The 27,482-nt window shown below is 44.5% G+C and overlaps 3 protein-coding genes and 1 long non-coding RNA gene across 6 annotated transcripts; all 4 read left to right on the top strand.

Moving 5' to 3' along the window:
- Nucleotides 1-1,521: 1,521 nt before the first annotated feature.
- Nucleotides 1,522-5,656, top strand: LOC135606247 (alpha-1,6-mannosyl-glycoprotein 2-beta-N-acetylglucosaminyltransferase-like). Of its 3 annotated transcripts, none has more exons than XM_065097220.1 (4): nucleotides 1,522-3,209; nucleotides 3,595-3,789; nucleotides 4,741-4,890; nucleotides 5,144-5,656. In XM_065097220.1, the coding sequence occupies exon 1, from the start codon at nucleotides 1,836-1,838 to the stop codon at nucleotides 3,114-3,116; it is 1,281 nt and encodes a 426-aa protein (XP_064953292.1). In that variant the 5' UTR covers nucleotides 1,522-1,835; the 3' UTR covers nucleotides 3,117-3,209; nucleotides 3,595-3,789; nucleotides 4,741-4,890; nucleotides 5,144-5,656. The 3 variants fall into 3 exon arrangements, with proteins under 3 accessions (XP_064953292.1, XP_064953277.1, XP_064953285.1); XM_065097205.1 differs by having other exon boundaries at nucleotides 3,592-3,789; XM_065097213.1 differs by having other exon boundaries at nucleotides 3,592-3,789; nucleotides 4,738-4,890.
- A 745-nt stretch (nucleotides 5,657-6,401) lies between these two features.
- Nucleotides 6,402-14,632, top strand: LOC135606239 (cytochrome b-c1 complex subunit 6-1, mitochondrial-like). The gene is made up of 5 exons (XM_065097196.1): nucleotides 6,402-6,510; nucleotides 6,957-6,995; nucleotides 7,471-7,555; nucleotides 14,179-14,268; nucleotides 14,350-14,632. Coding segments are annotated over exons 2-5 (210 nt in total). The 5' UTR covers nucleotides 6,402-6,510; nucleotides 6,957-6,993; the 3' UTR covers nucleotides 14,383-14,632.
- Nucleotides 14,633-19,423: 4,791 nt separating this feature from the next.
- Nucleotides 19,424-20,796, top strand: LOC135606232 (nuclear transcription factor Y subunit B-3-like). The gene has a single exon (XM_065097186.1). It carries the CDS (start codon nucleotides 19,916-19,918, stop codon nucleotides 20,576-20,578), a length of 663 nt encoding a protein of 220 aa, XP_064953258.1. The 5' UTR covers nucleotides 19,424-19,915; the 3' UTR covers nucleotides 20,579-20,796.
- A 2,333-nt stretch (nucleotides 20,797-23,129) lies between these two features.
- LOC135606228 (uncharacterized) lies at nucleotides 23,130-24,813 on the top strand. Its single transcript, XR_010484735.1, has 3 exons — nucleotides 23,130-23,865; nucleotides 23,946-24,094; nucleotides 24,177-24,813. It is a non-coding gene; the product is annotated as an uncharacterized LOC135606228 (long non-coding RNA).
- Nucleotides 24,814-27,482: the final 2,669 nt, after the last annotated feature.

Raw genomic sequence — 27,482 nt, 5'->3', positions numbered from 1 at the left:
AAGGCTCATTTTAGCTCGTGGTTTTTGTCATTAGTTTCTTAAGTGATTTATTTATGTTTAAAATAAACCCTTCTCAACTTTAATTTATTTTATAACAAGTCTTTTCACGATTTGACGGGCGATGGTCTTACCTTGACATCCTTATAAAGGGAGGAGCCACTTGCAATAGAGAGTTAGTCCCTCGAGCCCAAAGAAAAAATCACTAGTCGTATTGCGCGCTTTAGCATTTGGAGCTTCTCCCCAATCATACCTTGGTTCACGTCCAGTATTGTCACTAGATCAATCAGGGCATGGAAAGGGCGAAGGATCCTATTGGTAGTGCTATCACATTGAGAGCCACCACATAGCTTTGGTGCCTCCACTATTCTAAGAGTAGGGTTGCCTACGACATCATACTCACAAGGACGCCACCAACCCTAGACCTTAGTGTCGGTCAATGAAGGACTCCTCCATCAATGCAGCTAGTAGATTGAGTGCTAGGGTCCGCAATGAGCCTATAGAACTCGTCATATCATTTCACGTCCTTCATCTCCTCATCGTCGTAAGCTTCCTCGTCCTTGTCCTCATTGGTTGCTTCTGGTATAGGATTGAACTACATACTCCCTCCCTGGTTGGGCTTTGACACAAACAATAGTGGCTCGTCATCATCATAGACCTTAGCAGCAACGACAGTGGTGGCAACAATTCTTTTCTCTCCCAACCATTGTTCCCCACCTTTGCTAGTGTTTCGGTTGCCGTCGTTGGTAGTTCTCCTATTCATTTTTCAATTCTCCGTCTCTCCTGTTGCCCCTTGCTTGACAACGAGTGCACCATCTTCTCAGCGATGGAGAGTGAAGAGCACCAGGAGGAGGAGTAGACAGGGCAAACAAGGCTGGCGTGGCTCTTGACGTGGGCAACAATGTATGAAAAGTGAGAGGCGTGCAAGCACTTCGTCGTGAAAACTAGTGTCTCCTGACTCGCCTTCATAGGGTTACTAATAATTTATTATGAATCAACTTCGATCCTTAGTCGACGAACCAGAGCAGTCTACTTCCTCCTCCTGCTGTGTGCCTCGTGAATGCATGTTTCTGCACCAATACGGGACTGATCGTGATTCTTGCAGCAGGAACAGAAGGTGAAGTGAACAGATTCAATGTGACGGGGAGGGAGATAGCTGCTTTAGCTGCCCATTTGCCTTCACCGGAAGGTCTCCTCCACGTGTAGGGAGGACGTGCCGCAGGTTCCATTAACTTGGAATTGGGCTCAATTGGTTCGAAGAAGGTTATAATTGGGAAGGTCCAGTTTGTATGCTGTCTGACGCATGTATTAAACAGCTGCATAGAGTGGGTCCCGCTCAATTTGCACTGCTAAGAACAATAATTTGTATCAACCTTCCGTCAACCACCCAGAAATCTACCTGTCCTTCTGTCGAAGGAAAGAAGGATAAATCGCGGGCCCCACGTTTCTTCCCAAGTAATCACACATGGACGGTAGTCCGGTTTCGGGAACAGTGTAGAAATAAAGCAAATGCTCTTCGCTACCCGTCCGTTGGGTTCTTCCTCGTGGACTTGCTCCTCCTACTCCTTGTGTGGTTTCGTGGAAGTCGCCCGCAGCTCCTCCGTCCGCCGCCTCCCGAGATCTTTTCCGCAGCTCGGTCGCCTCTCCATCGATTCATCGCCGCGTTGACTTCCTTCGCTTCTCCCTTCGGTCTATGTAGCCCTTTGCTCCACCGGTTTATCCACCACCTCGGGGTTCCCAAGATTCTCGCAGCTGTAGTTCTCGATTCCTTTTACCTCCTTCGATTTCGCTTCTTTGACGTGTTCTTGCGAGATTAGGGGCTGAGAATTGCACAATCCATGGCCTTTTACAAGAGATCTCGGACGGCGAGAGTCGCCCTGCCGTTGCGGCGGGTGCTCCCTTTGGTCCTTGTAGTCCTCGCCTCCGTGCTGTTCGTGGTCTTCATGCTTAAGAATCGAGCTGTCGCCGGTCCCTCCTCTTTCTCCTTCGCGAACCTGGAAAACCCTGCAACTATTTTAGCGGATCCTAGTTTCAAGCTCAAGCTGCCGAAGCAGACCCTCCTCTCTGTCTCCTTGGATCAGCGAAACAGATTGCCCCCCAGGAACACGGATCTCTTCCCCACCCTGGCCAAAGACCATACAAAGATTGTCCTTTACGTCCACAACCGCCCCCGGTACCTCCGGGCGGTCGTCCGGAGCCTCGCCGGCGTGGAGGGCATCGGCGAGACGCTGCTGATCGTGAGCCACGATGGATACTTCCCCGAGATGGACGGCATCGTCCGGGGCATCCGGTTCTGCCAGGTGAAGCAGATTTTTGCGCCCTACTCGCCGCACCTGTTCCCCGACAGCTTCCCGGGCGTCTCCCTGGGCGATTGCCACGACAAGGACGACCCCGCTGCGAAGAAGTGCAACGGGACGGCTGACCAGTACGGCAACCACCGGTCGCCGAGGATAGTGTCGCTGAAGCACCACTGGTGGTGGATGATGAACACTGTGTGGGATGGGATGGAGGAGACCAGGGGATTCGACGGTCACATTCTTTTCATCGAGGAGGACCATTACATCTACCCGAATGCTTACCGGAACCTTCAGCTGCTCGTAGGAGTAAAGCCCACGAAATGCCCCGAGTGCTACGCTACCAACTTGGCCCCGTCTGATGTGAACTTTAAGGGAGAAGCGACGGATATGCTGATAGCTGAGAAGATTGGCAATATGGGTTACGCCTTCAACAGGACTGTTTGGAGAAAGATACATGCTAAGGCGAAGGAGTTCTGCTCCTTTGATGAGTATAACTGGGACATTACGATGTGGGCTACTGTCTACCCTTCGTTTGGAGCCCCTGTTTACACTCTGAGAGGTCCCCGGACAAGTGCCGCCCACTTTGGGAAATGCGGACTGCATCAGGGGCAAGGGAAGATTGGCGCGTGCATTGACAATGGCAAAGCAAGCTTTCAGCTAGACGAGATCGATAAAATTCTTAACATAAAGCCGGATTGGCAGGTGCACATCATCAAGAAGCAGAGTGGTTACCAAGCAGGTTTTAAGGGTTGGGGAGGCTGGGGTGATTGGAGGGACCGAGAGCTTTGTTTGAGTTTTGCTTACATGTATCATGTCGTGTAAGCAGATGAACTCTGGCATCCTGAGATTTTCCAAGCTCTTGAGAGCATCATGTTTTATCCATGCTGTGTCTGATTTATACACAGATTTATTGAGGTACAAAATATCACTGTCTGTACCACTGAGGACTTCTTTTCTTGTATCTTTATGCAAAATTAATTAGTCCATCAGCTTGTGGAACTTAATTCAGTCTTTTTCTTTTGTATTGCTTGTCTATTTCAATTGAAACTTTTTCATATGGTGGTAGCGTTAACAATGCAATATACGTAGCCTTTTTCTAAAAAGCTATAGTCCTTCTGAAGTTGATGGAACTGTGAGAGCTAGAAGCAAATTATCAATGCCTGTTGTCCTTGGGACTAGTTAGCTCACAGTCTAGTTCGCTTTGCTGTTTATATGTTTCTTGAGTTAGCTTTTCTTCCATCTCTTGCTTGAGTTAAGAATGTTTAGTAGCTCTTTACTCCATTTCTTGTTGTTCTAGAAGGATTTGCAGGGCAAGTCTGTTTTTGCCAATGGACTATGGAGAAGTGATTTCTTTAATCATTGAAAAGTAGTGATATATGATTAAGGCAACTGACTAAAATGAGGAGCAGAAGCAACTGCTTGGGAGAAAGGCCCTCTGTTGAGAGCAGTTAGCAAATATTTTGTATGACATGGATCCGGTCAGCATTGATCAAAGGTATGCATCTCATTCGTTATTTTGTTTTTCGGTGAAAATTGCCATTGATATGGTAGGAAACTAGAATAGCTAGCTTTTCCATGTGATATAATAAAATTTCTCAACATAAAGTTATAATCATTGAAATGTTGTTCATCTTTAAGCATGTGGAAGTCCATTTGAAGACCTAAGATGGAATATGTTTGGGTATGAATAATTGCCACTGACTTTTCAGACCACATATTTAGCCACTAAATTGCTCCAGAAAATTACACAAAGTAATTGGAGTACATTTCTTATATTTCATGCAATCAAAATTCCAAAATTTCCACATAATTCTGTCATCAGATGATGTTGAATTTCTTAAACTACACTGGCAAGCTGGTTAAAAATTGTTGTTGAACAATTTGAGTTGTAATGTTCGATCTATACAATTTTGTAAACATAATTTTCAGCTTTTTAGGTGAATGAATTTACAATCTGGTTTAGGAGTAATCATACATGAATTAAGAACAGCTGCAAAGTAGAATGCGAACATCAAAAGTCAATGATGAAGAACAAAAATTAAGGTTGATCCATCTATTGGAAAGTTGCTTGCTGCACCATATATGATATTTGTAGCAAACATTTACTTTTAGACTTTTGCCAATCAGAAACATTGACAATTATATATGGAATTCTTTAGGCTGATAGATGCTTGGCTAAATCCCCTCATAGAGCACTCCAGTTTACTGGCTTTTGCAATTTGTAATTACTAATTTCTGCACTCTTGCCCTTTAATATACATAACCACCTATTAACATATATTACTTACAAACAACTTACGAGCTGAACACACTAGAATTTAACCTTTGGTCTGTGGGTGCTGTCATAAACAAAGTAATGACTCTAAGCAGGAGGCAGCAGTTGCCTCTTCTTCCAGATTGACCTGCATAAATATTTTCCATGTATTTATATGGGATGCTGCAGCAGGTTCTAGCAGACTTCTTGTGGAGCACTCTTCATCTCGTACCACAGCACTCTTCATCTTGCACCACTAGCTGAAGGATCAATTACACTCCAGATCATTCCCAGAATGGAATTTATAGGGACTGCAATGCAGATTGTTCCTCTTGAATTCAGGTATTCTAGTTCCTAAAGTCATACACTGAAAAATTATCCAAAGAGAACGCTTACTTTATTGCATGTTGCTAATTTCATCTTTGGATGCACACGGAGATGAAATTTTGCAATCGACTTAAACAATTTAGTAGAATTTCATTTGATGTGTTTGGGAATACAAAAATTTCATCATTTAATGCTTGAAACTATGAATCCAAGATCAGTTGTATTCAATAAGAAAAAAACAAAAATATAATGAGATGCCAATTTGCAGATTCATCCATCCAACACAGGGAATCCAAGAGGCTTTGTGCAGCAGATGTTCCACTACACTTCAGAGAAGGCCTTGGTCTTTATGCCATCCAAAGCTGAGTTTCCCTCCATTACCATACAGGTAGGAGAAGATCTTTCTTCATCGGCTCGGTTCTGATAGAACTGAACTTATGGTTCATCATCAAACAAGCACTCTTCTTATGCCACAAGCCTTTCTCATATGATTGTGTTATCTCTAAGACTCCTTATCTGCCTGGAGATGGTTCAATTTGATGTGCTGTTGTTGTAAATAGCTTTTCTATAATGTCCAGTGAGGATGTCAAATAAAGGTCTGTTCTTCCATATGTGAAAACATTCATTTGACTGTAAGCCTAGTGTTCTCCTTCAGCTGATGTGCAAGTCTCATTCTGCATCAGCTATAATTGATCTATTTTTTTCTCAGATATTCTTGTTTAGTGGTCTCCACCAACAGCTCTTCAATTGGAGACCTTAATAAGAGTTTTCTTTAATGAGACATCCTGTACCAGTTTAATGGATCTCAGCTTTGTTGTATGTGTTAAAGCTTCTTATATGCAATCTAAATAATGGAAGAAAACTTAATTTATTTACAAAAACAGTGAGCACAATGTTATTTTTACAAAGTACATTACAAAAGTAATACCCATTATCACTGTTCATCATCATAATATTATATATATATATATATAATATTTTTAATGGATTCAATCATCATAAGAGAGTTTTGTATGAATTAATTATATATTATCCTTTTAATTAGTTATTTTTAGTATTATGATCTTTATATTTTAAAAAATTATATTAAGATCTCTATATTTATAAAAGTGAAACATTTAACTTTGTTATTTCAATAAAAAAAATTTCTCTTTCTTGATTTTTAATCCTATAAAATTATCTTTTTAATCATGTATAAGGATCTTAATATTTGATTTTTATAAATATAAAGATCCTAATATAATTTTTAAAATTATAAATATCGAAACTCTAAAAATAATTAATTACAGGAGTTAATATATAATTAGTCGACATAGTAAGGATTGGCTCTTTTCCTGAGTCCTGGCTGGATCGAGACACTGGAACTCCACCTGGTCGATACCGAACTAGTTGTATGTCGTGGATAAAATCGCGCTAGATTTCTGATCACCGGTCGAACTCGAGTCCAAGCAAAGGCAATTCGGCGATTGATTGGATCAAGCAAACTGGTTTTAGTCGTTGCAGCGAACCGAACGAAGACAACCAAACCGTACCACATGAACCGGGACTTTAGACGCGTGTCAGCCGGTCTTCACTCATCCCTATTTCTCCTCGACGGGCTGCGGTGCCGTCTCTTCCTCGCCATCTCTCTCTAGGGTAAAGCCCGCCCTGTTCCTCTTCTTCTGTTTCTATCTCCATGCTTTTCGTCGTTTTGCCTGTTCGTTTTTGTGGTTTTAATTTGGTTTTGTGTTGTAAACTTATGGACTGATCTTCAAAACCCCACGCATGTCATTTCGTAGGCCATTCGAGTGGATCTTTTGCTGGGATCATCAACGTCGTTGATAATTCTTTTTTATTTGGTTTTGCGTGATAGATTTGCCGGCGTTTTCCTTGATTTCAGATAAAATTGGTTTTTTTAGGTTTTTTGTTGAACTGATCTTCAAAGCCGATTTTTTATCGGTTTTTGTAGGCAATTCGAGTTGATTTTCTGCTGCGATCATCGATCTTGTTGATAAGTTGTTTCTGAATGTAGCCATGGGCCGGTAGGTGTTTACTTCTGCTGACGGATGGAAATGATGGTTTCTGTATTTTGATCTGTGCAGGTCGACGAGATAACGTCATTATCTTTTCTTATCCACAATGTGAGTATAGCCATTTTGTACTGTATTTTCAGGTCGGTATCTTGTGATATCTTCTTAAGAGATGTGAACAATCAAACATACGATTGTTCTTAGCTGTCTACCTTGTCGACGCCTTTTTTTCCATAATTTGATGAGGTTAAACCCTAGGTTTGATTTGAAATGTAAATTTGTTTATCTAGTCTCGCTTGTGTTAGAAAAGCCATATAAAATAGAATTATTTGAATAATTTAAGAAGGGGATTTCATCAGCAAAGTTGCTCAAGCAATTTAGGAATATTGTCATTCTTCAAGTTCTTGGGTTAAAAATAAAGCTTGATAAGTGGACTTTTGGTTTTATCATTTAATCCACTTGGTAAATATAATTTCAGGAAGGCCTTTATCAACCTCTCATATTCATTTAGGCTACCTGCTAATGTAAGACTACATTCCTTTTGAATCTAAATACTAGATTAAAAATGGCTGTTTACTTGATTCAGGGCAGACGAAGAGCTTGCGGATCCAAAGAAATATCTCGAGGACTCATGCAAGCCAAAGTGTGCAAGACCCTTACACGCATATCAGGTGCTTTACGCTTCATTGCAAATAATTCCAGTTGCATATTTCTTGTTACATCTTGTCAGTGGTCATAATTTGTAATTTTGAGTTTTTGTCTAAGCTTCATATGCCTAATGGTTGTAAAAGGCATCTTACTGAAAAGTTTTGTGACATTTCATATATATGTCATGGTAGATTATCAAAGCTGGGTTAGTATAGCACTATAGCTTCCTAAATTGTTTGTTTGATAGAAGCAAGTACTAGGTAGAATGTTGCAAATATATGTTGAAAACCATACCTGCCCAAATTGCCATGAGTAGCATGATGTTTCAAGGATCTTTTCTTTGAATTGGTGCTTTATAATTCCTTTTATTCTGAAATATTAGGGTTCTCTACATTGTGAAAGTTGTGAAAAGCAGCCAAGGCTGTACCTAAACAGTTGGGGATGTGAAGTTTCTCAAAGAAAACAAAATCATGAGAGTAATTACAGGATATGGAAGAGAGATTGGTAGATGTAAGAGAACTATTAACAAAGGGAACTGCAAAAGAAAAAAAGAAAGAAGACACATGAATAAGTATTCTTCCTGCCCTTTACAATGTTCTATATTTTAACAAGTTAATGTGAAGACTGAAGTGATAATTTTTGGAGGAATGGAAGTCTAAATTCATGCTGTAGTGATATTTGTGAAAATTTGAAATTTAAATTCATGTTCACATCAGTGATTTAAAAAGCGCTAGGCGCCAAAAGGCGCCAAGGTCCAAAAACGCCCGAGGCGCTAGGCGCTCGCCCGAGCGAAGCGAGGCGCTAAAATATAAAAATATAAAATATAATTAATAAATATAATTATTTAAAATTTTAAATAAAAATATAAAAATATATAATATAATTAATAAATATAATCACATTAACAGTATAAACCTGCTGACGGAGAAACGAGGAAGCAGCGGCGGCGAGCGGCGACAGCAGTGAAGGCAGCAGCGGCGGCAGCGGTAGCGGGAAAGGGAAAGGGAGCGGAAGGCGCGAGCAGCGGGAGGCCTCGAGGGAGGCGCGAGTAGCGGGAGGCCTCGAGGGAGGCGCGAGCAGCGGGAAGGCTCGCGGGAGGGCTCGCAGGAGGCGAGAGGGCTCGCGGGAGGCGCGAGCAGCGGGAGGGCTCGAGGGAGGCGCGAGCAGCGGGAAGGCTCGCAGGAGACGCGAGCAGCGAGAGGGCTCGTGGGAGGCGCGAGCAGCAGGAGGGCTCGCGGGAGGCGCGAGCAGCGAGAGGGCTCGCGGGAGGCGCGAGCAGCGGGAAGGCTCGCGGGAGGGCTCGCGGGAGGCGCGAGCAGCGACAGCGGCAGCGGGAGCAGCGGCAACGAGCGACGAGATCGCGATCGGGATCGGGATCGGCAGCGGCAGCAGGTTAGTGGTGGGTTAGGGTTAGGGTTGGGGTTATATCGGTTTAGTTGGTTCGATTGAACCAACTAACAACCGAACCAGGACCGAACCAGACCTAAAATTCTGGTTCGGTTTACCCAGGCGCTCGCCCTAAGCGCCCAGCGCCTGGGCTCGGGCGAGCGCCTAGGCGGCGCTTGATTGAAGCGCGCCGCCTAGGACATTAGCGAGGCGCTCGGGCCTCGCCTCGCCTCGCCCGAGCGCCTAGGCAGTGATTTAAAAAGCGCTAGGCGCCAAAAGGCGCCAAGGTCCAAAAACGCTTGAGGCGCTAGGCGCTCGCCCGAGCGAAGCGAGGCGCTAAAATATAAAAATATAAAATATAATTAATAAATATAATTATTTAAAATTTTAAATAAAAATATAAAAATATATAATATAATTAATAAATATAATCACATTAACAGTATAAACCTGCTGACGGAGAAACGAGGAAGCAGCGGCGACGAGTGGCGACAGCAGTGGCGGCAGCGGGAAAGGGAAAGGGAGCGGAAGGCGCGAGCAGCGGGAGGCCTCGAGGGAGGCGCGAGCAGCGGGAAGGCTCGCGGGAGGCGAGAGGGCTCGCGGGAGGCGCGAGCAGCGGGAGGGCTCGCGGGAGGCGTGAGCAGCGGGAGGGCTCGAGGGAGGCGCGAGCAGCGGGAAGGCTCGCTGGAGGGCTCGCAGGAGACGCGAGCAGCGAGAGGGCTCGCGGGAGGCGCGAGCAGCAGGAGGGCTCGCAGGAGGCGCGAGCAGCGAGAGGGCTCGCGGGAGGCGCGAGCAGCGATAGCGGCAGCGGGAGCAGCGGCAACGAGCGACGAGATCGCGAACGGGATCGGGATCGGCAGCGGCAGCAGGTTAGTGGTGGGTTAGGGTTAGGGTTGGGGTTATATCGGTTTAGTTGGTTCGATTGAACCAACTAACAACCGAACCAGGACCGAACCAGACCTCAAATTCTGGTTCGGTTTACCCAGGCGCTCGCCCGAAGCGCCCAGCGCCTGGGCTCGGGCGAGCGCCTAGGCGGCGCCTGATTGAAGCGCGCCGCCTGGGACATTAGCGAGGCGCTCGGGCCTCGCCTCGCCTCGCCCGAGCGCCTAGGCAGTGATTTAAAAAGCGCTAGGCGCCAAAAGGCGCCAAGGTCCAAAAACGCCTGAGGCGCTAGGCGCTCGCCCGAGCGAAGCGAGGCGCTAAAATATAAAAATATAAAATATAATTAATAAATATAATTATTTAAAATTTTAAATAAAAATATAAAAATATATAATATAATTAATAAATATAATCACATTAACAGTATAAACCTGCTGACGGAGAAACGAGGAAGCAGCGGCGGCGAGTGGCGGCAGCAGTGGCGGCGAGCGGCGGCAGCGGGAAAGGGAAAGGGAGCGGAAGGCGCGAGCAGCGGGAGGCCTCGAGGGAGGCGCGAGCAGCGGGAAGGCTCGCGGGAGGCGCGAGCAGCGGGAGGGCTCGCGGGAGGCGTGAGCAGCGGGAGGGCTCGAGGGAGGCGCGAGCAGCGGGAAGGCTCGCTGGAGGGCTCGCAGGAGACGCGAGCAGCGAGAGGGCTCGCGGGAGGCGCGAGCAGCAGGAGGGCTCGCAGGAGGCGCGAGCAGCGGCAGCGGGAGCAGCGGCAACGAGCGACGAGATCGCGAACGGGATCGGGATCGGCATCGGCAGCGGCAGCAGGTTAGTGGTGGGTTAGGGTTAGGGTTGGGGTTATATCGGTTTAGTTGGTTCGATTGAACCAACTAACAACCGAACCAGGACCGAACCAGACCTAAAATTCTGGTTCGGTTTACCCAGGCGCTCGCCCGAAGCGCCCAGCGCCTGGGCTCGGGCGAGCGCCTAGGCGGCGCCTGATTGAAGCGCGCCGCCTGGGACATTAGCGAGGCGCTCGGGCCTCGCCTCGCCTCGCCCGAGCGCCTAGGCAGTGATTTAAAAAGCGCTAGGCGCCAAAAGGCGCCAAGGTCCAAAAACGCCTGAGGCGCTAGGCGCTCGCCCGAGCGAAGCGAGGCGCTAAAATATAAAAATATAAAATATAATTAATAAATATAATTATTTAAAATTTTAAATAAAAATATAAAAATATATAATATAATTAATAAATATAATCACATTAACAGTATAAACCTGCTGACGGAGAAACGAGGAAGCAGCGGCGGCGAGTGGCGGCAGCAGTGGCGGCGAGCGGCGGCAGCGGGAAAGGGAAAGGGAGCGGAAGGCGCGAGCAGCGGGAGGCCTCGAGGGAGGCGCGAGCAGCGGGAAGGCTCGCGGGAGGCGCGAGCAGCGGGAGGGCTCGCGGGAGGCGTGAGCAGCGGGAGGGCTCGAGGGAGGCGCGAGCAGCGGGAAGGCTCGCTGGAGGGCTCGCAGGAGACGCGAGCAGCGAGAGGGCTCGCGGGAGGCGCGAGCAGCAGGAGGGCTCGCAGGAGGCGCGAGCAGCGGCAGCGGGAGCAGCGGCAACGAGCGACGAGATCGCGAACGGGATCGGGATCGGCATCGGCAGCGGCAGCAGGTTAGTGGTGGGTTAGGGTTAGGGTTGGGGTTATATCGGTTTAGTTGGTTCGATTGAACCAACTAACAACCGAACCAGGACCGAACCAGACCTAAAATTCTGGTTCGGTTTACCCAGGCGCTCGCCCGAAGCGCCCAGCGCCTGGGCTCGGGCGAGCGCCTAGGCGGCGCCTGATTGAAGCGCGCCGCCTGGGACATTAGCGAGGCGCTCGGGCCTCGCCTCGCCTCGCCCGAGCGCCTAGGCAGTGATTTAAAAAGCGCTAGGCGCCAAAAGGCGCCAAGGTCCAAAAACGCCTGAGGCGCTAGGCGCTCGCCCGAGCGAAGCGAGGCGCTAAAATATAAAAATATAAAATATAATTAATAAATATAATTATTTAAAATTTTAAATAAAAATATAAAAATATATAATATAATTAATAAATATAATCACATTAACAGTATAAACCTGCTGACGGAGAAACGAGGAAGCAGCGGCGGCGAGTGGCGGCAGCAGTGGCGGCGAGCGGCGGCAGCGGGAAAGGGAAAGGGAGCGGAAGGCGCGAGCAGCGGGAGGCCTCGAGGGAGGCGCGAGCAGCGGGAAGGCTCGCGGGAGGCGCGAGCAGCGGGAGGGCTCGCGGGAGGCGTGAGCAGCGGGAGGGCTCGAGGGAGGCGCAAGCAGCGGGAAGGCTCGCTGGAGGGCTCGCAGGAGACGCGAGCAGCGAGAGGGCTCGCGGGAGGCGCGAGCAGCAGGAGGGCTCGCAGGAGGCGCGAGCAGCGGCAGCGGGAGCAGCGGCAACGAGCGACGAGATCGCGAACGGGATCGGGATCGGCATCGGCAGCGGCAGCAGGTTAGTGGTGGGTTAGGGTTAGGGTTGGGGTTATATCGGTTTAGTTGGTTCGATTGAACCAACTAACAACCGAACCAGGACCGAACCAGACCTAAAATTCTGGTTCGGTTTACCCAGGCGCTCGCCCGAAGCGCCCAGCGCCTGGGCTCGGGCGAGCGCCTAGGCGGCGCCTGATTGAAGCGCGCCGCCTGGGACATTAGCGAGGCGCTCGGGCCTCGCCTCGCCTCGCCCGAGCGCCTAGGCGAGCGCCCGAGCGCCTTTTGCAATCACTGGTCCACATATTAACATCTTTGATTAATCTTTATACTTAATATGATTCCTAGGTAATCAGGCCATTTTCTAATCATGCCCATGTACTGTTTGCCGCCATGTCACTTACATGTCATGACATCAGCAGTTGTATCTAAGTTGTTACTAATTGTCCTTGATGCAATCTGGAAGGACAACTCATCTAACTGGAAGTAATTAGATTTATTTATTTATTTTCATTAGAATAGATTAAATTAGCTTATTGTATATATTTGTGAACAGATTGAGATGAGATAAAGGTTTTGTTTGAATAGGAAAAATCAGTAGCCCAGATTAGGCTTTGAGATGTTGGTTTTTCTTTTTTCTATTAAATTGATAGCTACTTCCATAACCAGAGTTTTAGAAAAGTTAGCATTTTTTTCTATGGACAATGAGGCCTTCATCAGATTTCCTCCTACTTTTTCTTCACTCTCATCAATTGGATCTCTCTCTCTCTCTCGCTCTCTCTCTCTCTCTCTCTCTCTCTCTCTCTCTCTCTCCATATCCCTCTACCTATTCATATTTCCTGTTTCTTATCAGATATCAAGTTTTCACTGCTTGATTTAACCACAGCAATATCTGCAATCTGCAGATTGAAGGGTATTCAAAACTTCTCAACATCAACAATCTTCTTATTTTGGCCTGATTAATTGCTGCAACCTTCCTATACAAGTTGTGACAACATTTCATTACTTCAGTATATGTGGAATCATCACAAAAGAGTTCAGTGTGCAATTTATGGCAATTCTGCACCAATCTGTAACAAAGAATTTAATTTTACCTGCGGTCCAGGTCATCTTGCGTCTTTCTTTAAATTGGTGCTCTCTTCTTTGTTGGAATATCCTGTTAAAATGATACATTTTGTGGAAAGCTGTCACTGAGAAATGAGATGAAGAATCTTAGATCTGACGAAGAGGCCACAGCTTTTTACTGGATAGAACTAGGAAGCTTGAAAATGGGCATGCATCAGGCCCATGTGATTATGGTGCATCATAACTAGAGGATTTTCCCTCTTAAAAGTGTTTGGACCTTGACCGTTCTCGCTTAAAAAGTAAACAAAATAAAAGTGGGAAATTGAATGATAGTGTGATAATTAAATGAGTGAGCAATAGATTAACTTTGATATGACTATTCCTGGTGACTTGAAATCTGAGAATTACTCGAGGCAGCTTAAACATAATAAGATTTCTCTGGTTAAGGACCTCATTCCAAACTATGTTACAATTGCAAGTTACTAGTGTCTTTATCTAGCTCCAAGAAAACCAAATTTGAAATTGGTTTTTGGATATTCTTTCATAGGTTACCTGTTTTGGCTTCAACTGTTGTTGTTTTCTCAGTTATTGTATCTTTTTCTCTAGGTGGCAATATTCTTGTTAGTGGTCAAAACTTACAGCAATAACCACTAATAGATCCATGTCTGATGTGTTGTGGTCATTATTTGTTCCAAACTGAAACCAAGTTGCTCATGATCTCAAAGAATTGTTGTCAGACATGCTTTTTAAGATTACATCAAAATCCAATCTTATCTTAAAGAATACCTTCTGCATCTGATCATTCACTAGTTTTGTCTTTTGTCTTTCTTTCTTTGTTTGCAACCATTTAGTACGATCCCATTTATCCTGCAGGCATGTGTTCGGAGGATCAAAGGGGATGAAAGTGGGCACAAGCATTGCACAGGGCAATACTTCGACTACTTTTCCTGTGTTGATAACTGTGTAAGCAGGCTCTATTTTCTTGTGGTTCTTGCAGTAAGCTTGTTTCCTATTCTTGGCTGATGCATCTTCCCTGATGTGCAGGTTGCACCAAAGCTTTTCCCTAAGCTGAAATGATGTGACACCCACAGCGCATGATCTACTTTTCATCTGCAATAAAAGCCTAGTCATTTGGCTTCATAAGTGCACTGCAGGTAGCGGATGGCCTACCTCTAAAGCTCATTTTGTTCTCTACGGCAAAATCCATTTTTTTTGGGTTTATTGACTTGTAGACAACAAGAATTGTAGTCCTTATGACAATGTTGTTGGTGGTGTTATATTGGTACATTTAATCTACGATGCTTTCTCTGGGTAGCATATTACTTTACGCTATTAATTTTTAAATTATAGAGATTGATAGGAGAAATATTTATCTCAATTAGGGCTCGTGGTTAGAGTTCGATTGAGCCACATGAATATCCCTTGAATATAAACTATCAAGGGATATTTTGCTTATATTGATGAATAATTTTTGTTGTTAATTCTATTATAGAAGTTCTTTTGATCATAATAATCATCACGATTATACTTTGAGATCATCATCTTTTATTTCATTATTGACTTGGTATCAAAGGGATGATATCGAAATACTAATCTTATCTTAGTTTTTTTGGAGGTTGATATTAGGACTTACACTTGAACTTCTTTGGTTGTGCCCAAAGATCTTTTATACACATGAGCTTGAATCAAGTTTGATTGATCTTATCATTATCAATATTTTTCATAACAAAGATGAATACTTAGTGAAGCATACAATAGCTTAAAAATGGATCGATATTAGAAATAATTAAATAAATAGTCAACAAATGAGGTTAATCCAGATACTTTTTTAAAAGCTACTGGGTAAAATATAATTAAAAAATGTTTATATATATATATATATCTCAATGATATCATCTAATTACTCGTACATTATGAGTTAAAATGGTGCTAATTTTGTTGCTGGATGGGGCGAAATTGAAGTATATTTTTTGCCCTTTACATAATCCGCTGACTTTTATTTGACGTGAGCAATTTAGAACATCACAAAGGGGCGCATACCTCGTGACCAGTGAAAAGTTTCAGGGCTATCTACTGTACTGATATTTTTCTTTTCTTAAATATATGGAAAACTAATAAAAGAAGTGCCTCGTGACTCGTGCGACGCCTTGCGCTATTTCTTTCCGGAACGCCGCGGGGTCGAACGGCATCCGTAGGGTTCGATTGGCTTTGGCATTTTGGTAAGCACCTTCGCGTCGCTTGTGGAACGATAGAGAGGCAGGTCTACTTCTCAATCTGCTCCTCCTTTGTTCGTTCTACATTTGTCTTTCGCTCTTCTCTTTTTCCGTCTTCCCTGCGTTCTGTTGTTTGAAGATTAGGTCGAGATAGCTAAGACGTGTGATCTCCGCCTTGTTTTCGGCTGCCGACGAGAGTGTGCTCTTGGGAAGTAGGATTCACTGCTTGTTTGTTGAACTATTATGGCTACTTGTGGCCAGCGATCACAAAAGCATTCTTCGTCAACCGTTCTCCGATCCATTTCTTCTCTCCTTGTCGATTGAAATTAGTAGGCTTATTGTTGTGATCAGAATGTGGAACGTTGAAGGAACGCCACACTATGTGCATGTGCATGACCACCCATCGCCTAATCTGATGAATTAAACTGTGCCCAAATCTATGATTTGTTCATCGTGTGTTCACAAGGTGCTTGTTTTTTTTTTTTTTTTTTTTTTTTTTTGTAGATTTTGGGGAAAAATGCAACACTTACGGAATTCCATAACGAAGCATGTGCGTTTGAGCTGCTCAACAGGGCTAAGTGAGTTCGGAGCAGCCGGAAGACTGCTCAATTCACCATGCCAGCGATTCTGCGTGTCATCAAGCGACACCAGCATGGAAGATCTCACTGCTAGAGTGCTTGAGTTGGTTAAGAAGTTTGACAAGTTGGATGCAAGCAAGGTATATCTCTATATTAAATAGCTCTGAGGTTTGTCAACAACACTAGCTAAATAGCTCTGAGGCTTTCCACAGTAGAACCAAAGACTTTGTTGTTAAAAGTACTTTGTTCAGTATACCATGATCTCAGATGACTATATAACAGTTTTATGAAGTCAAGCATCCACGACCAGTGATGCTTATGAATATTCCTGCTGAAACCTGAATGTGATTTCCTTTCATGGATTTATTTCCATGATAAACTTAGTTGGCTGTACAAGATAAATAGATATTGCGTATACCAGTACCTTTTGCTCATATGCCAATTCGAGATTCTGTTGTATATTAAAGTGAGTTGATGTGAATTGATTCTCATATATCGCAAGACCAGGCAGTTTGGATTAACATTTTGTCACAGACAAATCAGTATAAAGGATGTTCGATGTAATGTTTGTGTATGTCTGTATCTATCGGGTTTGTTCATACTTTGTATAACATGTAAAGGGTTTACAGTAGTCTTGACAGTCCCATTTTGGTTGGTTTTTGTGGTTGTCTTAGTCCTGTAAATGCGAGTTGTGTGTAATCATCATGTGGAGGTAAAACTACTAAAAAAAAAACCATCTAAATAGCCATTTTAAGGGTTTTAATAAGCTCTAGAGAGTGATGCAGAGTGACATCCAACACAGCACCCCATGGCTACCCAGGTGACACATGACTTGATGGGCTTTTAAGATAGTGTTTAGGGCTAGTTTGCTACTTTGCTTTATAGTAGTATCATGTGGGCACTTGTGGGGACTTTTGGTCGTGACGAACCACCTTGAACCTTTTATTATGCGACCGTTCAAGGCTTACGAAGTCTATGTTTGTAATTTGCATTGTCTATCAAGTGTTTGCTAAAATGTTTATTTGTGAGATCTTGAGTTAAACATTTCCTCTAACTCATCTTCTCTTTGTAGGTCCTTAAAGGACCATAAAAGGTTTCGGAGAGACTGACCCTTTGCGGACTGACACGTAAGGATACCGCATGACTTAGGCAAAACTAGCTAAATCTGTGATAATTTGTCAAAATTGTGATCTTACCTTTGCATATTAATTAATGCTGCAAACGTTACAGTTAAACTTAAAGAGTTAATCTGTTCAAATGAATAATTTCTTATTACATAAATAAAGTTCAGTGATGTAAAATATCAAGTACACGGGGACATGTGCTATTCAGCACTTACATTTTCAGTACTTGAAGTTGTTCCTTAAATTTTGCATTTAGGTTCTGAACCATCTGCTAGAATTTACCTTTGAAATTCAAATCCTATTCCCTTTATCAAAAGAAATCTGTAATAGTTTCACGTGTCACTTATGGTTATCAGCAAATTGCTTCTATTTCAACTTTAAGTTTCTCTTGCCATGAAACATACACCCTGAGTAGATTTGATTACCCTTGTCTAGTTAGACATAATTTTGCTGCAAAATTTTCATTATTTTTTTTTTTCATTCCTCTTTCAGAATGTTGCTTCTGAATAACTTGGTTGATCTTATAAAACTGTCATATAACAACCTTGTGTGTTTTAGTATCACTGCAAGCCTTCTTAAGTCACTTATCTGTCAAGAGATTTTGAAAATATTTCCTTCTTATAGACAGCAGCAGTAATTCAGGGTAACAACAACAGACCAACCACCACCTTCGTGTTAACTCAAATCTGCATTATTCTTCCTAGAGTTTGCAGTTAATTGTGTTTGTTTATATTGGTCACTTCTTTTTCTGGTCATAAAAGGCAAAATGTTGCAAAAGAATTTGGTTGATCTTGCATATAGAATATAGGGCTGAATAATGATTCATGCAGTCAACTCCACATATTTGGGAGTACAGGCTCATTCTTGCGATTCTCTTTTTCATGCAGGTAACTGTTATCTTTATTTTTACTATAAGTGTTTCTCACTATCATAGTTTGAAGAGTAGGGTATTGCCAAGTGGACATTTTGTTTCAATCCATCCCATGTTTTGCGAAAATCATATTCACCCTTAAGCATGTTGCATGTATGTTATCTATTGCATCATAATCAGTGAACAAGCTCTATTTTTCTTGGTATTTTGTTTTATCATAATTCTATTTGAGATAAATGCGAAAGGCTAATCTATCAAATCATTGCAGGTAACCGAGAAGGCTGATTTCCAAAAGGACCTTTGTTTAGACAGCTTAGACAGGGTGGAACTTGTGATGGCTATTGAGCAGGAATTTTCAGTTGAAATTCCTGATCAGAAGGCGGATAAACTCTCTTGTTGTGGTGATGTTGTGAAATATATTTCCGAAGCTCAGTCAGAGAAGAAAGAAAGCACCTGAGAGTTATAATTATCTGAATCGTTTGGGCAAACCTTTTGGAGCTTGCATGGTGTATATCTGGGTTCATCTTCTTTAATTCTCTTGCTACAATCCAGATCTGCAACCACTTGATATAAAATGGAGTGTGGGCATCATGAATTTGCTGACTGTAAGCATGAACATACTTCTCTTGAATGATTTTTCTTTTGATGTTGTCTTTGGATCCTCTGACTATAAACTTTGATGAAACTGCTCAAGTTGTCAAGCCAATTGTGATGGATGCACTTATGTCATTTGTTCTGTAAATAGCATATTAGCTCTAATAAATTCTAATATAGCATGCATATCCATATTTACCTTCCTTGTCAATATATATTCAGAAATTTCAGGTTAATCATTAGTTATCAGTGTAATGGTGGTTAATTTGAGTTAAAATGTTCTTAATAATTTCATCATTTTAAAGTGTTGCTGTAAAAGAGAGATTAATGTCGATTAGAACTTTAATGTTGTACCTTTAATGATTTGCATGGGTTTTAAATTAGAGGGATAAATACTAAAAATGCAATTTTGCCTTTTCAATCAAAATGTTATTATCTGCTCATCACGTGCATGGCACGTGCATAGATATGCATCTTCCCGCCTCGAGAGAGTTTCCTCTTTTATGGTGTCACAATCTTCGCTTTATGATTTAGTTGGTCAGCGAGAAGCCACATTGCTTGTATCAACGTCGTCATGCCGACTACAACCGACGGCTAAGATCAACGTCGAGGCGGTTCATCGACGGTCAGTAGGATCCCACACGACCCATCCTTATCGAGAAACAAACGGCCAGCTGACTGCCACGCGTCCCTCCCGATGCGATATTAGGACTAAGTATCCGACTAAGACGCATCCCTCTCTCTCTCTCTCTCTCTCTGTCTCTCCATCGGGGGTGAAGACTTTGGAGCGGGACGCACCGTCGTTGATCCTTGGAATTCGAGGGTTTCTAGGGTTCCTCCGATCGCGTTCCCCCCTTGCGTATGAGAAAGTTGTCATCTTGGATTTCATCCCATACTCTCTCGCCCCCTTTCTTCCTCCTCGATCGAATCGATTCTGCCCACACGCGGAGGCGGCGATTACTCTGTTCTCCACTGTTGTGGCATCTCGATCGCTTGAGATCTTAGCTTCGCGTGATCCCTGTTCAATCTTGATCTTGATTCCTCTTGTCTGGGTGAAAAAAGGCGAAATTTTGAGTCCTTGTCGACCCTGTTCTTCCTCTAGTGACACTCCTCAGTACAATCTCCAAAAAAAGAGTCTCCTTCTCGTTGAGTTGTCCATCGAAATCGCGAAAAAAGACGACATTTTTGGTGGGTTTTTTGGCGAATTCTGTTTGTCTTTGAGGCTTCGCGATGGCCGATTCGGACAACGAATCGGGCGGGCAGAACCACAGCAATACGGGGGCGGCGGGGGAGCTGTCGTCGCCGCGGGAGCATGACCGGTTCCTGCCCATCGCCAACGTGAGCCGCATCATGAAGAAGGCCCTCCCGGCCAACGCCAAGATCTCCAAGGACGCCAAGGAGACGGTGCAAGAGTGCGTGTCCGAGTTCATCAGCTTCATCACCGGGGAGGCCTCCGACAAGTGCCAGCGCGAGAAGCGCAAGACCATCAACGGCGACGACCTCCTCTGGGCCATGACCACCCTCGGGTTCGAGGAGTACGCCGAGCCCCTCAAGGTCTACCTCCAGAGGTTCCGGGAGATGGAGGGCGAGAAGAGCGGCGGCGCGTCGTCATTGTCACAGCCACAGCAGAAGGACGGCGGCGGTGGCGTTGCCATGAGCATGGGGAACAATGTGAGCGGTTTCGCCAGCGGCGGCGGCGGCGCGGCGATGTATGGCGGCGGAATGACGATGATGATGGGGCAACAGATATACGGCTCACCGCCATCCTCATCCTCGTATCACCACCATCATCAGATGGCCATGGCGGGAAAGAACAGCATGGGGAGCGGCAATGGCGACGGTGGTGGGAGCTCATCTTCTTCCACAGGGATCGGAAGGCAAGGCAGGGTTTAAGCGACGGCTAATTATTGTTCCGAGTTGTTGACATGGCCAGATACATATATTAATACATGTCTCATGTTCTTCTCTGTATCAAATTTGTTAGTCCCATTCTCTTCCTTCTTCCTGTAATGAAACAATTGCATGGATTTGGTGGCGCAGTTCTCTTATCTTGTTGGAGTTCAGAAAAAGATGAGCTTTTGGAAGCTGAATCCTATACCCTCTGCTTTCAAGTTTCTGCTCTTTTTGCAGTGTGATGTTTCTTTGCAACCTCCAAAATTTGACGCAAAAAAAGCTGGTATCATCCAAATCTCATCTCATAAATCTCGAGTTCGAAGCCATTACTTTATGAAGATTTGCGACATCTGTATCAAATAGTTTCAAGAGTACCCATGGAATTTCATGTATTACATGCTTGAAATCCTCCAATCAAATGCAAGGAAGATTCAACTCATTACCAAGAACAGGCTACTGAAAGTTCTTGAGGTTTTGTATAACGGTGATTGGTGGTGTCCTGCCCTGCACATCTTTTTCCATGGGAACGTGGTCGTTGCCTGTCCCTCTCAGCACACACACATCTTGCGGGGGTGGGTTGGGATAAGAATACGAGGCTGAAGCTTCCAGCGAGACGAGGGGAGGGAGAGATCTTTGTAAGTGGCAGTGGCAGTGGCAGTGGCGGTGACAGTGAAGCAGAAGAAGAGGCTGTGATTGGCTGCAACCATATCTCTCACCACGAGTTGAGGTACCAGTGGCTGGGCCATGAAGGGATCTGCTGTGTGCTCATGTGGCACAGTCTTCGATCACTTGTTCACAGTCATTGGACCAACAGTACTACGACCTTAGCTTGCATGAAAAGATGTAATGGCCGTCACTGATAAGCCTTACTCTGAAGCTAGCAGCCCCACAGTGAAGCTTCCCCTCCCCGGTAAAGGAGAAATATATGTCCTCCATGGACCGAGATCAGGACATGCTGGCTTAGTGTACGTTCATGTGGATTGTTATATCCAGATGAATGATTAAGTTAGGTAAAGCACTACTACAATTACATGTGATATTTACCTTTACGAAGTTATATCTGATAATAGAGATAAATAAAATTTATTCTTAGACTTGGTTTTTGGGGTTTTGCAAGATGAATATTACTTATTCGATTGTGGTGGCCGTCTTATCCATACCTAAGATGCAAGGTTGATCTGCCCGATGTTCCTTTCGAGTAAAATGGATGAGTTTTGAGATGAAATTAATTAAAATTTAAGCACTCATAGCTGTTAGTTTCAAATGTTGCATTATTCGAGCTCAACGTAAATATTTTAGGAGTATTAGAAAAAAAATATTATTAATATCTTAGTTAATTCGACATGGTTCGGACTCATACATATAGGATTATTCAAGGTAACTTTCGAGGTAAAAACGTAAAACTCTCAAGGTGTCATTTATAAAAAGATCAAGATCGAAAGAGGTTTCTTCATCCGATTTCTTCGATACTCAAATTAGTAATTAAGTCTTTTAAGTACGCATCTTAAAAAAAATCTCTTTGTTAAGCTTTTTATATCGAATTATAAAAAGCATGAAAAAAATTTACTTGATTCGTCAGAAGATTCTTTCGAGATTTCAACCATGAGTGCAATTGAAGTATTATAAAAACAGACAAATGGATGACAAGTTAGTTATTATCTTATATATCTATTAAGATAGAAAAAAATAATTATAGATCAATAATAAAAATAATTATGGATTTTAAATATTAGTTTTATCTTTTTATTTATAATCTATTACTTATAATGATCTTGTGAATAATAGAAAGAGAATGAGAAGAGACGTCTAGTTTTCCTTGTAAAGATCGATATCGTTATAATTTTTGAATGATGATAAGTATTATAGATTTAAGTTTTTTTTAATAATAATAATATAATTATGATTTATATATTTACAGTGGATGCCATTGAAGATGTGGTCGTGTGTCGTTGTCTCTGTTCATGCGGATTGGTCATATACATCTGTTTTATATCCGATAAAACATATGAGCTGGCACACCATCGTCTGCGTTCTATGATCTATATCAACACGAATCACGAGGTGTTCGCGTGGTCAGTGAATTCCATGGGACGCAAACGTCACCGTAACGCATTCGTCGGGCGCTTCGGCTTTTACCGCTAAACTTGCCGGCCCGGTCGGAGCGTCAACAGCGGACGGCATCTCCATTCGTCCCCGGTGAACCCAAATCGAAACGTGGTTTGGCTATCGGGACTCCGCTCCACCTCACGCTCCCGCGACCCATTGTCGATCGTCCCTTCCCGTTATGATTAGATGGAGCCCACATATTCCACGGTTGAGATGCGCGAAGGCGAGTTGCTTTGCGTACGGCAAAGGATCCCATCCCGACTCGCTCGCTCGCGCTTCTTCTTCTTCTTCTTCTTCTGTTGTCGCTAATTTGGACTCCAACTTTATTCCTCCGGCGAGAGCGAGATGGTACACTTTGATTGTGACGGACAAGAATTTGGCCGAAACATTTGTGACGTTCTTTGGTGTGTGGAGCCAATTACATCATCATGGTGGACGCTCCTCTGGCATCAGTGGCAGACCAATTAATTGTAATAATGGATGGTGGAAGAACCACTCTGAATCCATCATTGGATCGCCCACACAATACTCGTTGACTGCGGTGGACCTGCACATTAGCAAGTGACGTACCCCTCCATTGCTGATCAGGAAACGCATCTAGATTTCCTACCCGCCCACGGACCTCCCACCCATCAGACGAGTCCCACGCGACCCCGCGGCTGGAACGAACAACGAAGCAGGTACGTGAGCGGGTAGAAATGTAAATACGTCAGCGACAGTTCTGATCTCAGCCGTTCGATGAATGCGAACCTCCGCGTCGACGGGGGTGCAGATATCGTCTTCCCTCTTCTTCGTTGCAACTACGCAGTGCAAGGAAGACCCTCCCGTTGGGATCCTCTCCAAGCAGTCAACGGATCTTTTTACGATGCCGCAACTATTCACGGTCGAGATGTGGTTAACAGAGCCTGTCGTACATGTAGAATCGGAGAGGATCCACGCCCCATCAAGCTCTCGTCCGGGGTGCGGATTTTTCGCACTTGCGACCAAAATCTTCCCGAGGATCCTTTTTTTCTTTCCCTTCGCCTGCGTCCTCGGCGCCCCATCCGAAGCGGGCGATTAAAGATCTCGATTCGGTAGAGTCTCCGGTTACCAAAACGACACCGACTTTGATCGCTATCTCAACCACATCGTCTTCGTGTTATCTTCTTATCTCATCTTCCTGCATCTCTGTCTGACAATAAGTTGGCATCCATTTGCTGAGTTCGTGCTCTGCAACCCGAAGAGAAGATTGGTTCTTGATTACTTTTCCTTTTTCTTGTAGTGCAGGATAATGTGGAAGATCGACAGCCTTGCATAGGGTTTATGGGTTCTGTTCTTTGCTGTTTGGGCGTGGATGATTCGGAAGCGGAAGAGCATCACCGGGGGCCTGTTTGCGATCTCAGATGCTTGATTCTGCGCAGCCTGAATGTTGTACGTTTCTTACCCGTATGTTAATATAAATGACTGGCTGTCACCTATCCATCGACATCCAAATGCGTCGTGTGTTGTGCAGTATGATCTTAATCCTCGTCGAGAACGACGCATTCAACCTTCATCTGATCAGGAGTCAACTCCCGCATCTCCTGCTTCACCGGAAGACGATTCTGCAGCGGGTGCACATTGTTCTCCCGATGATCCTACATGCTGCGCGTCCAACAAGGCTTCAGGGCACCTCCATGGCAGGCGAGCCTCATCCGAACTGAACTGTGATGGAATATTCAATCACTCAGCACCGGCACACATTTACGCTATCTCCGAAGACGAAGATGTTTGTGATAAGTAGATGAGATTTCCCTAACTGTTGAGGAAATCTCTCTACTCTGTTGAGGGAAATCCTCTAACCCGTTGAGGAAACTTCTCCTTCTAACCTGTATATAAAGACGGAGGATATGTCAATAACATTCAACTTCTTCTTCTACAACTCATTTATCTCTTTATTTTAACATGGTATCAGAGCAGCTCCTCTTGGCGACAGTAGCATTGCCATGTGTTAGCCAAGCGGCCACAGTAGCACGCTGCCTCAAGCGGAGTCATTGAAGAAGCACCAAGACACGGATTCAGAGCCAGTGCTAACCGGTCTTGCCTTTCTTCGCCGGCCTTGCTCCCTCTCCTATTTGAGCCAGTGCTAACCGGTCTTGCCTTTCTTCGCCGGCCTTGCTCCCTCTCCTATTTGCTGCACCTTCCTCTTCCTTCTTCGCCGGAAGGACAACGTGGTCCTTCAGCCCCACGTTGAGCAGCACCAGAGAAGACATCAGCCGCCTCCTGCACTTCTCCGGCCAGTAGCAGTCGCAACTGCTGCATCTTCCTCTATCGCAGCAGCCGCCTCCTGCACTTCTCCGGCCAGTAGCTGTCGCAACCGCTGCATCTTCCTTCCTCTATCGCAGCAGCTTTCATTGCCGCTTTTCTCTATACACCTAATTGCTACAGATTTCTCTCACTGCAGTTTCCTTGAGTACTGCTACAGATTTTTGCGGTCATTTTCCGGCGAACTGCAGCCTCTACAATCTGCTGCAGCAAGCAGCAATCCACAGCAGCGAACTGCAGTCTTGAGTACCGCTGCAGTTTTTGCAGCCATCTCCCGGCGAACTGCAGTCCCTACAATCTGCAGCAGCAAGCAGCAATCCACAGCAGCTGCCGGCAGCTTTTTGGCACTGTTGTAGATTGCTCAATCTGCTACAGCAAGCAATCTATAGCAGCAGCCCCCTCCCTCATTCTCCACCTTGTGTGACCTGAGTATCACACAAGGTTCGCTGCCTTCTTCTAAAAAAAAAAAAAAAAAAAAAAAGAAGGAAAATGTCTTCGTTCACTTCTTCTGATGTTTCAGTTCCTGTAGGGACTCCCACTTCTTGTTCTTCTACAGGGCTTATCTCCATCAATGCCGCCACGCTAATCCCCTTTAAGTTATCAAAGGGTGGCAACTATGCGTCCTGGCGAGCTCAATTCTCTAATCTTTTATTTGGATATGATTTGTTAGGTTACGTTGATGGTTCTTTCAGTTGTCCTCCGGCCATGCTCAACATCCCCGGTGATCCTAATCCAGTACCCAATCCAGCTCACAAACTATGGCTACGACAAGATCGTCTCATTCTCCAAGCCATTCAAGCTTCAGTTGCTGGATCCGTTGCTCCCTTGATATCTTCATGTGTGACAGCTGCCGATGCATGGTCTAAACTGCAAACCACCCTGGCAAATCATTCGCGTACTCGCAAGCTCAGTCTTCTATCCAAGCTTATGGAGACAAAACAAGAGGGAAGTACTATCTCTGATTATTTACAACTTATCAAGGTTATCATCGATGACTTGGCCTTGATAGGTCATTCCCTATGTGATGAAGAGGTTGTCATTCATACCCTCAATGGTCTCGACACCGACTACAAAGAATTGGCTGCTGCAATTCGGGCACGCGACTCGCCAATCTCTTTTGAAGATCTCTATGATAAGTTGACTGACTACGAGATGTCTTTGAAGCGTGCGGACAAACTGCCTGGATCAACTGTCACAGCTCAAGTCAGTCACAAGTCTAAACGGAAGAACGCTCGGTACTCACCGAACATCACCCAAGGTTTGGCTACTACGCCTCTTGATTCTGTGAGTTCCATGCAACACCCCTCCTATCCTCCTAGTCATCCCTTCTCGCAAAGTGGCGACTCCAGCCATCATCCGTCTTGGCGTCCTGCCCTACCGAGCCATCAGAGACGGGTCGTTTGCCAACTGTGTGACAAAGTCGGCCATTCCGCTAAAGTTTGCCGGTCTCGTCTCCGCCTCCCTACTCCGTCACACTGGCCACAGGCAAATCTCCTAACTACTCCGACACCTAGCCAGTCCAATTGGATTGTCGACTCTGGTGTCTCTCATCACATCACCGCTGATCTTCAGAATTTGTCTCTTCACAATCCCTATGGCGGCAATGAAGATATCATCATCGGTGATGGTAAAGGACTTTCTATAACTCATACTGGTTCCACAACGCTTAATTCTGACTCTAATACATTTACTCTCGATGATGTTTTATGCGCCCCTCATATTACACGCAACCTCATTTCTGTTTCTCAATTTTGCAAACATAACAATACTTCCATTGAATTCTTTCCTGATTCATTTCTTGTTAAGGATTTGAGCACGGGGGCATCATTGGTCCAAGGCCCGAATAAAGACAACATTTATGAATGGCCGTCAGCCTCTCGAATGACCCAGCCCACTGTTCATTCTTCTGTTGCGGCTCCAGTTGATGTGTGGCATCGTCGGCTTGGCCATCCCTCACCCTTTATTCAGCAGAAATTATTATCTTGTCACTCTCTTCCTTTTTTTAAGTCCCCTAATTCTATGATGCATTGTGATGCTTGTCTTAGTAATAAGAGTCATCGGCAGCCTTTTGGTTCATCTTCAATTTCCTCCTCTAAACCTTTTGAAATTATATATACTGATGTTTGGGGTCCTGCTCCAATCTTATCTTTTGATAAGTTTCGATTTTATGTTATTTTTGTAGATCACTTCTCCAAGTACACATGGATATATCCTCTTTCTCATAAATCTGATGTTTCTCGCGTTTTTTCCACTTTCCAGAAGTTGGTCGAAAACTATTTTCAGTCTACCATTAAAACAGTCTACTCTGATGGTGGCGGTGAATATCAAGCCCTGGCGTCTCATCTCTCAGCTTATGGCATTCAACACCTCAAGTCTCCTCCACATACTCCTCAACTAGTTGGTTCTGCCGAACGCAAACATCGGCATATAGTAGAAACTGGACTCACACTTTTACATCAGGCTTCCATGCCTTCAACTTTCTGGACAGCAGCCTTTCAAACTGCTGTCTACCTAA

This window comes from Musa acuminata, chromosome BXJ1-2, assembly GCF_036884655.1.
Source record: "Musa acuminata AAA Group cultivar baxijiao chromosome BXJ1-2, Cavendish_Baxijiao_AAA, whole genome shotgun sequence".
NCBI lineage: Eukaryota > Viridiplantae > Streptophyta > Magnoliopsida > Zingiberales > Musaceae > Musa > Musa acuminata.
The sequence above is the reverse complement of the archived record's forward strand: the minus strand, read 5'-3'. Positions and strand labels throughout refer to the sequence as shown.

Bases quoted from the DNA above. Each gene is read 5' to 3' on its own strand.
- LOC135606247 (XM_065097220.1), top strand. From the start codon at position 1,836: ATGGCCTTTTACAAGAGATCTCGGACGGCGAGAGTCGCCCTGCCGTTG.
- LOC135606239 (XM_065097196.1), top strand. The intron at 7,556-14,178 runs GTGCTTTACGCT...TTTATCCTGCAG, and splicing joins GACCCTTACACGCATATCAG to GCATGTGTTCGGAGGATCAA. The intron at 14,269-14,349 runs GTAAGCAGGCTC...CCTGATGTGCAG, and splicing joins TTTCCTGTGTTGATAACTGT to GTTGCACCAAAGCTTTTCCC.
- LOC135606232 (XM_065097186.1), top strand. From the start codon at position 19,916: ATGGCCGATTCGGACAACGAATCGGGCGGGCAGAACCACAGCAATACG.